We start from the raw sequence: 14,124 nt of genomic DNA, 5'->3' as shown, positions 1-14,124 counted from the left end.
TTTCCTTTATATTATATTATTTGTTAACTGAGGAGATATTAATAGCACTAACTAAAAGTTTCATAGATTAGGCTTTCGGTAATGCAAATCTTGATCACTTATTCGGTTTGCCTTTGAAATTACATGTTATACACACAAATGTGTATGTATATATATATAGAAGGTTATATCAAGAAATAGTCAATCAATCAAGTTCCCCCATTCTCATATTCAGGCAGCCTCTTCAATCTTCATCTTGTGCACAATATGGCAGCTTCATCCAATAATATTCAGGCTTTTCTGGCAATTCTTTTGCTTCTGCTACCCATGGCAGCAAAAGGAGATGGTATTTTCCATTCTTTTGTCGTTACTCGATTCTTTTCTCTTAAATGAATGATCCTACTATATGTACATAATATATGTATTGATGATTAGTGTTTTATAGTTTCAGATGATATGTGTGAAGTAGTGCAATGTGGAAGGGGAAGTTGCGAGTCAAATCCCAACGTCCCTTTTAACTTCTCATGCAACTGCCAAGATGGTTGGAGACAAACACGTCTTAATGACGAACTAAATCTTGAATTCCTTCCATGCCTCATTCCGGAATGTAATTTCTTAACCTTACTCCATAGCGTTTCCCAATAGTGATTGTAAAATTTATCCGAAACCCACATAAGAAAGCCTTTATGTTTCACATACATATTGAATAACAAGAAAGTTCGAGTAACTTGATGTATCAATATATAAAAATAGACGGATCGTTAGGCTCTCGTGTAAATTTCGAGTTCTAGAAACACAAAACTGACACAATAAACAGAATATTACAACCTTAGCACTAAAAATTATAAGTTGGATCTTGCTACATGTACATCAGTAGTTATATATGTGTTACATAGCACTCGATTATTTGTCAATTTAAAACGCAATTAATTTTTTTCACTCATTTTTTCCTCCACATCATATTAGTAACCCCTTATGTATAATTTTGATATACAAGCAGCAAAATCCTTATAATAAGTTATTTGTTTGGTTAATAATTTTCATGCATTGATTTGCAGGCTCTCTTGACTACTCATGCATGCCATCTGCGCCACCACCTCCACCGTTTCCCAACAATTCATCTTTATCTAACCGTAATTTGCTTAACTTGACCCGCTATTCATCTTCAAATCGGGTCTATCTGAGACCCAAATCTCCCTAAACGGGTGGAATTATTTTTTGATTTAACTAAGGATTAGTTTCATGTTAAATACTATTAATTTCAAATATCTATGTCGGAATTATTGTTCAGCATGTGATTATATCTACTGCGGAGAAGGCACTTGCGAGAGGGATTCAACTTATACGTACAAATGCCAGTGCAATTACGGTCATTATAATTTGTTCAATATCTCGGCTTTTCCGTGTTATAGCGATTGTAAGTTTATATAAATCCTGAAATATATATGTGTATATATATATATATATATATAGTATTTTCATAAATCTAGCTAATTGAAATTAATTATTTTATTCGTCGATAGGTGCCCTTGGATCGGATTGCGAAAGGCTAGGAATTCCGGTCTCTCGCACCACTACGAACCCATATGTTAACAATAATTATGGTAATCAAGGTGAGTTATCCTAGATTAGCATAAAGTCGAGAAGACAAAATTTAAATTTTTAGACAAGATGTTACGTGCAGGTATGTGCAGATATTAACATTAAGTGCTTGTTTGGTACATAAATTAAGTCAATTAAAATCAATTTTTTGACCGTTATTTTACCATTTCAGTCGTCATTTTTGAATTCTTCTCTCACAGATATGACTCACTTTATCTCTAATGGTCAAAAAATCAATTACCAAAATCATTACCAAACAAGCACTAAGTCTCTACCTTTTATAAGATTAAAACTTCTTCATATTTCTATTGGAAAATTCCTGGTTTGACAAAACATGTACAGTATGTGCTTCATGCATTCTCAGTATTGTTCATATAGGAATGAATACACATTTTTGAATTTGTTAGTTTGCAATCAATTCATTTAACAGTTTAAACTATCAATTTATATTTCTTGATATAATGTGTGGAATAAATTTACATTTTTTATTAAAAAATGGATGCTTGTAAATTTTAATTCAAGACTTGCCTGTTTAGATTTTAAGTTGAATTATTTCATTTGATAGTTTAAATATTTTAAAAATAATGATTTATCAAAATTTAACTCTAATACTATTTGTCCATTTAATTATTGGCAGGTACATCGTTTTTGCCAAGAAAAATGCACTGGGTGGTGATTTCGCTTATATCCATCGTTATGTCCCTTTGGAAATAGCCATTTCAAATTACTTATCTAATAAATATTCAAAGTTATATATAACGTGTGGGACATTGATCAAACTACTTCATAAATGCACGTGTACAAAAGTTTGATTGTATAAATAATACTAAGTACATGGTTTTGTATAATAAGTATTTGTAAAATTTAAATGTGTTTGTTGAGTCTATTTTAAATTATTTCAAATGTTAAGTTCAGTACATTAGGAATCACAATTTGACGGGAGAGAGAAAAGTCATGGGAAGAATTCTAGGAAGAATATGCATTTAAAAACAATATTTTATCACGAAGTTGAGAAAAATTATGGACTTGTGTCAATCTTGAATATTTTGACGAGGTTGAATATTTAAAGGATTAAAAATAATTGGAGAAGAACTGAAAAGAATATTGATAATACGTTTTCAGTCCAATGTTTTTTAATAAACATGAACTATTTTAAAGGAATTGAGTAATTTTCTGGAGGTAGTTCAAATCATAATAATAAAAAATTTACACTATACTATTATACTAACTCTTGGCACACATGATGCGCGCATCGTACTATTTAAATATGCGTTGATTGTTTTATAAATACTATATAAGAACATAAACATATTGGATCACCCAACCTACTAATAAAATATATTAATAACAAAAAAAGCATTAATTCCAAAAATAGGTCATACATCACAAGTGCATTAAGCCTCATCCAAACATCACAAGGTAAGCTCAAGAAATAAAAGGAAAGTAAATGGTCTTCCTTAAAAAGATTGTACAAGAACAGGAAATTATAGTGAAATCAATATGCAAATTAAAACATTAAAAACCACAAATATTCATTTAGATCTTAGAGTAACTCAATATATGACAGTCAAACAAATAAATTTGTTAATAATTATTTATACTTATCCCCAAAAAACTTTATAGGTTTGGCTCCCCTTAAACCCTAGGCTCTTCGACAGTTTGATGTTGGAGGAAGTGTTGATGGCAATTCGAAATCTTGTTTGGTGGAGAAAAATAAGGTGAATTTGCCCTCACCGAGTGTATCAGTAACACTTGGTGAAGATGACACAAAATCTGAAAAATCTGATGTTGAGTCGCATAAAGTGGAATTGAATAACCGGAATAATGAAAATGGTGCTGGGATTAAGGGTGCGCAAGACACTAGAGCTTCATGAGTAAACCACTTCAAAGATAATAGGAAAATGGAGGAAAACATTAAGTTGAAAGCCTTTGATATTCAATCGGAAGAAGTGGTTTTGGGTGAATCAGATGAAGACAATATTGAAAACTCCTGGGGATATGGTTTTGTTGGATATCTTGCCAATAGGTTTCCCGAAAAAATGGCCTTACTCCAATTATGTGATTTGTGGAAAGTTGAGCGTAGATATTATGTGCACTCGAGTGGTTGTTTGGTGTTTAAATTTAAGACGGATGTGGAAAGGCTAAATGTGTCGCATGGGGGTCCCTAATTGGTATATGGGAGACCATTAATGTTGAAAGTCATGCCCTACTATTTTGATTTTGATGACAAAGATGTTAGCACCATGCCGGTTTGGATTACCTTACCGAGGTTGCCATTGGAGTTTTGGAACACGAATGTCTTGGGTAAGATTATTTTCAAAGTTGGTAAACTCATCTCGACCGATAAGGTCACGGCATCAAGAGGTAGACTATCCTATGCAAGAGCCCTAGTTGAAATCGACACATCTATCGAGCTTGTGTGGGTGGTAAAGATAAGACTACCTAATGGTATTTTGAGGGAACAAGAAACTCTTTTCGAGCATGAACCAAAATTTTGTGGTTCTTGCAAAGTGTTTGGGCATTCCACCCTTGGTTGCAACTACAAAAAACAGCCCGCAGGGGATAAAGGTAAGGCCATAAATGGCGAGAAACCTACTACCTCCATGCCGGTTGCACATGGGAAAAACGTGCATGCTGGGAAGACTTTGGCAGCTCCAAATTTACAGCATTTTTCAGCTAAAAGAGCTTGTGTTTCGGCCAGGAATGAAAGCCAGCAGCTTAGGGTGTTAAATGGCCAGTAGGGGCAGCCTATTACTTAAAATTGTGCACAGCTACATGATGATTCTGTGGACTGCCAGCAAAACCAGGTTCAGGACCAGATTGACGCTGCTTTGTTGAGGTTGTCAGCAGGAAAAATGGGAAAAATTCAGCCCATATCAACCCTTCACATGTGTCCGCATGTGATAGCGTCAAAGGGATAATTCGGGGCCAGATTCTTCATCAAATATTAGAGGGGCAGAGTCAAATAAATCTAGTAATGAAAAGCTTAAAGGAAAGGTCGATGAGCAAAGGAAAGCGGGAACTAAAATTGACAAGAAGAAGGGAACATCCCTTGCTTCAAAATCATGAAGATTGCAACTTGGAATATTAGGGGCTTGAATCCCCCCTCAAATAAAATGGGATTCGAGACTTCATCAAGCGACATTGCATTGATGTTATGGGTATTTTGGAGACAAAGCTTGGAGATCGAAAGTTGAACCGAGTTATGCGAAATAAATTCGATGTGTTTATGCAAGTCAACAATTTTTGTACTCATAGAGTCAGCCGAATCTTGGTTTTATGGAGTCCATCCAAAGTCAAGTTGGAAGTTTTGGAGATGACCCCACAAATTATCCATTGTATTGCTACTTACAAGGTAACATCTTATACCTTTCTTGTTAGTTTTGTTTATGATTTTCATACAATTGTTAGCCGGAGGCCACTTTGGAACAACATCATGGACCTTCGTGCAAATGTTTCATTGCCTTGGATGATTCTTGGTGATTTCAACAATGTGCCAAAATTTGATGAGAAAAGCAATGGGGCGGAAGTAACTCCTTATGAAATTAAAGATTTTGCTAATTATTGCCTTCATGTTGATCTTACGGATGTGCATTCCATTGGTTGTCTTTACACGTGGACTAATAATTCGACTTGCAGCAAAATTGATAGGGCCACGGTGAATGATATTTGGGTGCAAAATGGTGCATATGTCTTTGCTGATTTTTTGCTTTTCGGGTGCCTTTCTGACCATTCTTCATGCATCGTGCCTATTCATGATCGTATGGTGAATACTAGAAAATCATTTAAATTCTTTAACATGTGGACAAAGCACGAGGATTTCCATGATATTGTTCGAGCTAGCTGGAATTTTAATGTGTTGGGAGCAAAGCAATTTATTCTTTGTAAGAAGTTGTGCAAATTAAAAGGAGCATTGAAGGAGCTTAATGTTAAGCACTTTGGGCACATTTCTACTCGGGCAAATGAGGCTAAAAGTGAATTGGAGGCTACCCAACTTATACTTCATGATCAACCTAAGATTGAGCATTATCAACTTATGGTGGCAAGATTGCGAAAGAAAGCAGTGGGCTTATATGAAGCCGAACGAAGCTTTTATTATCAACAAGCTAAGTGATAAATGTACAAAAAATTTTCACGCGATCGTGAAAAGGAACACAAGGAGAAATTTTATTGCTACTATTCTTAAGGAGGATGGGATGTATACTACTTCACAAGACCAAGTTGCTTTGAAATTTGTCATATTTTATACTAACTTGCTGGGGAAAAAAGAGCCGATGGGGCCGATTGACATGGACATTATTCGCAATGGGCCTTTGGTATCTTTGGAATGGGGTAACTCATTAATTCGGGACATTTCTTATGATGAGATCAAAGAAGCTCTATTTGGGATTGGAGATGATAAATCCCCCGGTCCGGATGGTTGCACTTCATTTTTTTTTTCCAAAAAGGCATAGGGGTCTATTGAACATGATTTTGTGGAGGCCATCATGGAATTCTTCTCATCAGGATCTATCCTCAAGCAAATCAACCACGCGATCATTGCTTTGGTGCCAAAATCAAATCACACACCTAGTGTTGGGGATTATAGGCCTATATCTTGTTGCAATGTTATCTATAAATGGATCACTAAAATCCTTAGTTCTAGATTGAGGCCTATCTTGGGGAACATTATGGATCAAGCACAAGCCGCTTTTATTGAAGGTAGGAGTATGACGGAAAATATTCATCTTGCCCAAAAACTCATGAGACAATATAATAAAAAGAGAGTAGCTCCTAGAGACCTCCTAAAACTTGATATAAGGAAAGCTTATGATTCGGTAGGTTGGGATTTTCTTAAAAGAGTACTTGAAGGGTTGCACTTTCCTTTGAGATTTATACAATAGGTTATGGAATGTTACTTCTCCAACATATTCCATAGCTTTGAATGAGAGTATGCATGTCTTCTTGAAGGGTGGGAAAGGTCTTTAGCAAGGTGATCCGCTCTCCCCCTTTTTGTTCGTGCTTTGTCTCAAATATTTTCTAGAATAATTAAGGTTGATGATAGTGAATTCAATTATCATCCCAAATGTGGCCCCTTAAAGATAACTCATTTAGCTTTTGCGGATGATTTGATGCTCTTTGCAAAGGGAGATGTTATGTCGGTGCAAATTCTTATGGATTGCCTTACCAACTTTGATTTTGTATCGGCTTTGAGGATGAACAGTTTAAAATCCAGCTTGTATACAACTGGAATTTATGGATATGAGCTTGATAATATCATGGAGGTCACAAATATCCCGAAAGGTACTATGCCTTTCCGTTACTTAGGTATCCCTCTTGCTTCGAAGAAGCTCAAAGTGAGTTGTTATGCTCCATTCCTAGATAAAATTGTTGATTATATTAGGGCTTGGAATTGTTCATTGTTATCCTATGCCAGTAAGGTAGAACTTATTAGGGTGGTGCTCCAAGGTATTGAATGCTTTTGGCTTTCTATTTTTCCTATCCCGGCTACAATTATCTCAAGAATTGTTAGCCTTGGTTGGAAATTTCTTTGGGGATTCAAGAAACCTTTGGTGGCGTGGAAGGATCTTTGCCTTCCAAAGGATGAAGGGGGCCTCGAGTTGAAAGACTTGAAGAGTTGGAACTTAGCTCTACTTACTAAATCCCTTTGAAATGTCCAACATAAAAGAACACTCTTTGGATACGTTGGGTTCACCAAATTTATCTTAAAGGGATTTGCATTTGGGATGTTCTACTCAAGAAAATCACGCCCCACTCTTCAAAAAATTGCTGGAAATTAGAGATTTATGGCTTAAAATGGATGCTGCCCCCCAGTGTCTCGCACATGGATAGCATGTGTTGCCCGTCCAGGTAAATGGTGGAAACAACCAGTTTGTTAATGTTGTTTTTACCTCAAGTCAGCATACTGGTCTTCCTCAATACAGGGGCCAATTTCAAGGTAATTTAGACAGATTTCAGGGCTGGTCGGCAGGTCAAAACAGCAACAGTTTTCTGGGATTTTTGAACAGTTTTCATGGCTGGTCGACAGGTGAAAAATTCAGCACAAAAATGGCCTATGATTTCTTTAGGCTGAGGGGTACGAAGAAGATTTGGGCTGCTGATATTTGGAGACCTTGCATTACTCGAAAGCACTCCTTTTTGCTTTGGTTAGGAGTTCAATCTAAACTCCTAACGAAAGACAAATTGAATTTTTTGGATATTGATTGTAATTGTATTTTTGGTGGACATATGGCGGAAACGGGATGTCACCTATTCTTTGAATGTTCTTTCACTTCATCCATATGGGGAAATATTAGACAGTGGCTCAGCATTAGGAGATCCATGTCTACACTTGCTAGCACCTTGAAGTGGTTGAAAAAAGATGTTCGTGGGACATCATGGCTCAGCAAGGCTAAGAGAATTGCACTTGCAAGTACCGTATACTACATTTGGTTTGCGCGTAACAGGAAGATTTTTGAAGACCTTTCACCCAACTTGGATTCCATTGTGAGACGAATCAAGACACACGTATACAAAGTTATGTTACTTTGTATCCAGATGTCTTGATCCATTTTCAGTCCTTAGCATTGGGTCATTGACTATTTTTGCACTTCACTTTTGTTGTTTCTCCCGGGTATGCCGGGAGTAATTGTATGTGATATTGGTTTCTGTTTTGTCCGGGTATGTTCGGTGTACTTGTATATGAACAATTTTTATCAATGATATTTATATTTATCGATAAAAAAAAACTCCCACATCCACAACTCCATCTATAGCTAAAACTCAATCGATTGGCCAAACCACCACCATTACCACCATCTCGACAATTCTCCCTCCTTCTAAAACTCAAGCCACGAACCTATCACCGTTGTGGGCCGCTGAGCGGCACTCAGTTGAAGGCTGCACAACAATTAACCCTGTCGACGTGGTATAGAATTAATGCAGAGGAGGGGTGCTCGCGTTGGTTTGTAATTTGCAGTGTGTGATCTGGGAATGACCGGTGGAGGCAATACAAGATTTAGGGAAGGAGACGAGTTGAGTTGGGAAAAACTTGACTAGCGTGTTCTTCATCCTCACTGGCAATCTTCCACGGTAAAATCGTCGTTGATCTCCCACAGTAAAACTGTCGATGGTCTACAAATGGTGGGTCATGAAAATTTCGAGAGATGAGAGTGCGAGTAAGACATAGACATAGATATGCGAGAGAGTTATTTTGATTAATACTTGATTTATGGTCAAATAAGCTTAATATCTATTTTTATAATTGTCATCTTAAAATACTCGTTATGGTGTAATTTTCATAAAGAGAAAACTCATTTTAAAAAATGCTTTTAATATTAGCGACAAATTATCATTTATAACACATTATATGTAATATGAAACCCCTATTATTTTGGGGCAATATCAGGTCACACATCTTGTGTGGCCTCAAGACTGTCCCTACATGTAGAACACAAATAATCGTAAAATTCACTTTTAATATTGTCCACATTGAACATTACATCAATACAAATTATGTACTCGATATGCCTCTTATGAATCATTCATATATCGTCACCGTGCCTCTAAATTTTCTCAAGAACTCTTCACTCATTTCGAATGATAATAACTAGGTTAAATATACAATAGTCTAGCGTCAATAATACACTTGCCTCTGTATCACATGCTATTGTCGAGTTTTAAGTCATTCGGTAATTAAAATTGAGAAGAGGAAAAAAGGAAAATGAAGCTGAAAACCTTCATCTTGCAACTTAAGAAAATGAGGGATGGTATTTTAACTAGATAAATGAAAAGAGAGGTAATTTGCAATTAAAGAAAAATTCATTTACAATTTTCCCTATTGTTGTTCCCAATAATACGACATGTTTTCTGTGACGAAACGTATCCGAGCATAGTTTTTAGATTTGGCCGTCTAGTCCCGACACAATCCATGTAAATTATTTTAGTGGAAGGTTTGAACGTGAACAATTAGAAGCTCGAAAGAAACCAAATTTGTGTGGACCTTGTCAAATTCGATGGCCATGTTCAGGGCCGTATAGTTACACAATGGATTGTGATGGGCTGTGGGCAGAGGATGGGCCTTAATTGGGTGGGCCTAAAAGTGTGAAAATTCTTTTTGGGCGGGCTCACGTTCTTGTATGACCCGATGGGTCGATGACAACTGTTTAATTCATAATTTTCACTACTATTTGCGTTTTAATTCATTTCCCTACTTGTACGTTTGCCAATTATTGAAAACTGTATGCTGTGCTAGAGTTTGGATGATAAATTCGATATCTGGAACAAAATCTGGTGAGCTGAGAATTTTAGGGTTCAGTTAATTTATTTTGCATTCTCATACTGATGTATTTGGACATTTTTAATTAATTGTTATTTTCAGCACAAATTTGACTGTAGTTACGATCTGATCCCAAATTACGATTCCGTACTTCGCCAAACGATCAGAAATAGCGAGTGAAATCGATGATACTGTTGCAGTCGCCCTCCAGATATCTCCTCCAAATCTTGTCTACTCGGGTTCGGAAGTAAGTTCCTGACTTTTTCCTCTTCATTATTTTTTTTTACTTGTTTCTTTATCACTATCTCTTTCTTGATTTCATGTTTACTTTCATTTTCTCGTGAAATATAAATGTAAAGGTAATCCTTTGAAATTTAGACAGTTTCTATGGTTATTTTATGGAGTATATTGTATCTTTTCCGCGTACTAAAATCATTTTTAAAGAGTGATACCACGTTAGCAACTGATGTTAATGGTAGGTTGTACTGGGTTATGAAAATCTGGTGTCTTTGTGGAACCTAATTTAGGTTTCCACTTGTTCCGCTCTCGAATGATTTTATGGGTTTCTGACACATAACTTGGTATATTATGTTGCCATGTTTTCTTTTTGTAAATTAGATTATGTGGTCGGTTCCAAATGAAAGTGGTTTGTGTTTTTGGAACAAATATGTATGCCAGTACATGCGTTACTTGCATGATCTTTAACACATTTACTTATCCTCATTAACGAGCATAAAAAATTTTATTGGTGGTGGTGCAGTCTTGAGAAAGGAGTTGAATTGGATTGCCAGTGGATTGAATTCGATGATGTCCGTTACCATATTCAGGTGATTCATTAGCTTTCAATGTAATTATTTCGTTCAGCGTTTACTGTGGAATGTTATTGCAAGGGCTGCAAACTTCCCTAATTTGATTCCTTAAACTCTTTTATAGGCTTCTATGAAGAATCCAAATCTCTTAGTGCTATCAGTATCATTACCTACACCACCTCCAGAAACTGTGTTTTTCGGGGGACTTCCTCCTGAAGCAATAGAAGCCATAAAGGCAGCATATGGAACGGTTGTACATATTCTTGATCCTCCAAAGGATGGTTTCAATCTCACAGTGAAACTGAACCTGTCAAAACTTCCTCCAGATGAAGGTTCAACTGAGTTACCCTTTTAAGGTCATTATGAGCTTACCATGATTATTCAAAGAGATAAATAATCCATCTTTTGAAAAAGAACCATAGACTTTCTTACCTCTTTCTGGTCCTTCTATCAGATTTAATTACCAGTTGGTTCCACTATTTGTCTTGAAGATTTGCCCATTGACTAATACTTTTATTATTACAATTTGTGGTAGAATTTTTTTTATTATTGATGCCTGTAGGAAACTCTGCTCAGCCAGAATACTGTGGTGTTAACTTTCAGACTCTTGAGTATAACGTGAAATGTATGTTTTGATATTTTCTAATTCTTGCAAGAAGATGGTAAGCATTATTTTCCAACTAACAAAAATTGAGAAGGGCTGTTGAAGCCAAATTTAGCATGCAAACACATAGTGAAGCCTCTAAGTTGATATGAGCTTAGTACCTTGAAAAACCTCTAAATATAATGTCGCAGTATACTGCAACAGTGAATCCCAGTAGGACACAGATGACAAACATAGTTAGAAGGGCTCCAACTTCCATAATTCACAAATATTATAGATGGTGACTTGTTTCTTTTCTGCAAGTTGCTTGATGGTGATATAGTGCTCAGATATAGAAGATGCATGTGGTTTTTTTGAAACACTGGTTGACTAGGTATGCTAAAACAATAGATAAAGGCATTGATTTATGAAGTTCGTAAGCAGAACTTCTTATTACTATAGGTCATAGTCTCTTAGGTGATAACCCCTTTTTTTTTTCTTTTTCTTTTTTTCTTTTTTTTTACCAATTTTCAAAGTAGGTGCTAATTTTCTTGGATTAAGCTAGTTGAGTGTGTACATGGCTGCATAAGCATTTGATGGGTTTGGTATGCATTCTTTCAAAGAGGAGTACAGTAGAGGTGCACTTTACATATGTGAGAAGGATATAAATAAATTATACGTTTGTGTCACTAACCTCCCAACCTTTGTTAGGAGAACAAGCCTCTAGCCACATATCATTAGACAGAAACGCCCAGCATAATCAACTGTAATATCAAAAACTTAATGATGTTAAAGTGATTTGACAGTTTTCCTTCTAAACATCCCACAAGACCTGAATTTCACTGCCGCTCCCATGCCTGAGACTAAGTGACAGCTTCTTATTAGATACCAATGGATCTGTACCACTGGTACCATTTTTCCTATGATGCACCAGCATGGGCACGTTGATGTCATGTCGGACATGTCGACACGTAATTTTTCAAAAAAGTATTGAAACGATATGTCTTTGACTTTCATTTATATAGTATAAATTTAATGTTATTCTTGTCATTAATTTTCATTGTTGAAATTTGTTATTTAATAATAATTTTTGAGTTAAAAAAATTGATAAGAAAAGAAAAATGATCATGTTAGAGTGTCCGAAGAGTTTCGGTATCCGACGCCTACAACATAAATTTTTCCTTTGCAGCAAAATCAATTTTGATTTTAAACGGTCAATAAATTGGATACATCATTTAGGAAATGTTAAATGTCAAATATTTCTTTTTTTAGGGATAAATTAATTTGGCCTTTAATTTGAGAACAGAAGTTGGTATTTCTTTATTAGAAAATTAGCTAATGTTCTATGGAGATTGCTTCAACAGTGAAAATAAATGTGTGCACTCTAACTCTGTGAGTGTGCATGTATGCTTTTGTGTGTAGCGTGCTGTCACATCAAAATTCACCAAGTTATTGAGAGCTATGAGTTGTGTAAAGACAATGTCAATTTCTTTTCCAGTGTTCTAGAAGATTTCGTGAAAGGATTCCCCCATAAACAAGTACAGACATATATGAAGTAAGCAGGCTGAGAATAATTCTTCTGTTTCTTTTCTGGAAAAAAGCCTCTGAGGAGCTGTAAATTATAGGTGGAAGAAGAGACTGCTGATAATTCAGCAACTTAAAAATGAACCTCAATCAGTTTCCAACACACTAGGTATTTTCTAGAAGTCATGCCATAATGTATGAATTACAGATTAGGACCTGCCTCCTGAAATGTAGATCAAAATTGGGGTTCACTGTTATGTTGTCCTGTTGAGTGAGTATGGTCCATTTTCGGACCCAGTACTTCGTTTCTTATTATTCAGAGTTACTATATTCTATTAGTGATTACAAACGTTGGCTAAATCACATTTCTGTGGACTTGACATAGCTTTTCTTTCTGTACTTAAAGAAGGTTTTTGGTTATTCTTTGATTTTAATGACATTCCTTGTTTGTGTAATCAACTATTATCCTGGAGTATACACCATTCAATATGAAGGCACGACTCTTGCCTTGGGATACTTATATGCAACAATGCGTCCATTGCATATATTCGCATCCTTCTTTTCTGACATCATATTGTGACTATTCGATGTTTCTTCTTGCTATTATCTTTGATAGAGCATCGACAAGAACTCCTGGGAAAGATTGCATCTATTAGGGAAGTTGTGCAAGGTGCACCACTGAAATCTGTTCTAAAACAACTTGTCTCAAGGACAGTTAAATCTGAGTTGAATAAGCTTATTTCCCTAGTGCATCGGCCAAATGAATCCTTTTTCGTTGTACCTCAGGTAAATTCTTTTTTTCACTTGACTGTTTCTTTTGGGTCAGAAAAAGGTTTTACCATGTAAAGATTTATCAGTTCCAGCTCTCTATCATTAATATGCTTCAAGTGGTTTTAGAGTGTTCCTAAACATTTATATGTGCACATGTATTTTCCTCTTCTCTGTCTATATCCATACTAATCTGCTCACTGCTTAAATCTATTCTCAATCAGAAGCTAAATAACAACAGTAGCTGTATCACCTGCCCCCCATCACTACTACCACCACAAAAAGTTTTAAGGATAAGGAAACTATGGTTACTTCTTGATTAAAGTACTTGCTCGTTGTGTATGATATTGAGTGCTTTAATGCTATCATATAATGTCAGTTTGAGTTTCTGTGATCACGTCAGAAATAAATATCTTGTTGCCGTTGGTTGCAGGCAGACAAGGTGACGGTGGTTTTCCCCATGAGATTCAAGGATTCTGTAGATAGCATTCTTGCTACTTCTTTCCTCCAGGTACTAAGAATCCTTTACTGGAGATTCGGAACTTTCATTCCTTTGCTTTGTGCCTTTTCTTTTTCCTTAACCCCCCCCCCCCCCCCGCCCC

At 35.9% G+C, this 14,124-nt stretch overlaps 3 protein-coding genes across 5 annotated transcripts in view; all 3 read left to right on the top strand.

Annotated features, from left to right (window-relative positions):
• The first annotated feature begins 174 nt into the window (after window positions 1–174).
• On the top strand, window positions 175–2,462 carry LOC111379251. Of its 2 annotated transcripts, none has more exons than XM_023002600.1 (6): window positions 175–325; window positions 431–586; window positions 1,038–1,112; window positions 1,271–1,396; window positions 1,503–1,592; window positions 2,219–2,462. In XM_023002600.1, the coding sequence occupies exons 1-6, from the start codon at window positions 247–249 to the stop codon at window positions 2,293–2,295; spliced, it is 603 nt and encodes a 200-aa protein (XP_022858368.1). In that variant the 5' UTR covers window positions 175–246; the 3' UTR covers window positions 2,296–2,462. The 2 variants fall into 2 exon arrangements, with proteins under 2 accessions (XP_022858368.1, XP_022858367.1); XM_023002599.1 differs by having other exon boundaries at window positions 176–325; window positions 425–586.
• Window positions 2,463–4,738: 2,276 nt separating this feature from the next.
• On the top strand, window positions 4,739–5,695 carry LOC111379243. The gene has a single exon (XM_023002586.1). It carries the CDS (start codon window positions 4,739–4,741, stop codon window positions 5,693–5,695), a length of 957 nt encoding a protein of 318 aa, XP_022858354.1.
• A 4,034-nt stretch (window positions 5,696–9,729) lies between these two features.
• LOC111379248 (actin-related protein 2/3 complex subunit 2A) overlaps window positions 9,730–14,124 on the top strand; it is a 9,864-nt gene continuing 5,469 nt past the window's right edge. The window contains exons 1-6 of one of the 2 annotated variants that reach the window (XM_023002596.1): window positions 9,730–9,852; window positions 9,941–10,085; window positions 10,599–10,665; window positions 10,772–10,979; window positions 13,371–13,540; window positions 13,956–14,033. In XM_023002596.1, the coding sequence (XP_022858364.1) occupies window positions 10,024–10,085; window positions 10,599–10,665; window positions 10,772–10,979; window positions 13,371–13,540; window positions 13,956–14,033 (585 nt within the window). In that variant the 5' untranslated portion in view covers window positions 9,730–9,852; window positions 9,941–10,023. The remainder of the gene's footprint in view (window positions 9,853–9,940; window positions 10,086–10,598; window positions 10,666–10,771; window positions 10,980–13,370; window positions 13,541–13,955; window positions 14,034–14,124) is intronic. The other variant, XM_023002597.1, reaches the window with a different exon arrangement.

This window comes from Olea europaea, unplaced genomic scaffold (assembly GCF_002742605.1).
Source record: "Olea europaea var. sylvestris unplaced genomic scaffold, O_europaea_v1 scaffold1956, whole genome shotgun sequence".
Classification (NCBI taxonomy): Eukaryota; Viridiplantae; Streptophyta; class Magnoliopsida; order Lamiales; family Oleaceae; genus Olea; species Olea europaea.
This window is presented reverse-complemented; position numbering and strand designations above follow the sequence as displayed.

Bases quoted from the DNA above. Each gene is read 5' to 3' on its own strand.
- LOC111379251 (XM_023002599.1), top strand. From the start codon at position 247: ATGGCAGCTTCATCCAATAATATTCAGGCTTTTCTGGCAATTCTTTTG. The intron at 326-424 runs GTATTTTCCATT...AGTGTTTTATAG, and splicing joins CATGGCAGCAAAAGGAGATG to TTTCAGATGATATGTGTGAA. The intron at 1,113-1,270 runs GTAATTTGCTTA...ATTATTGTTCAG, and splicing joins CAATTCATCTTTATCTAACC to CATGTGATTATATCTACTGC.
- LOC111379243 (XM_023002586.1), top strand. From the start codon at position 4,739: ATGGGTATTTTGGAGACAAAGCTTGGAGATCGAAAGTTGAACCGAGTT.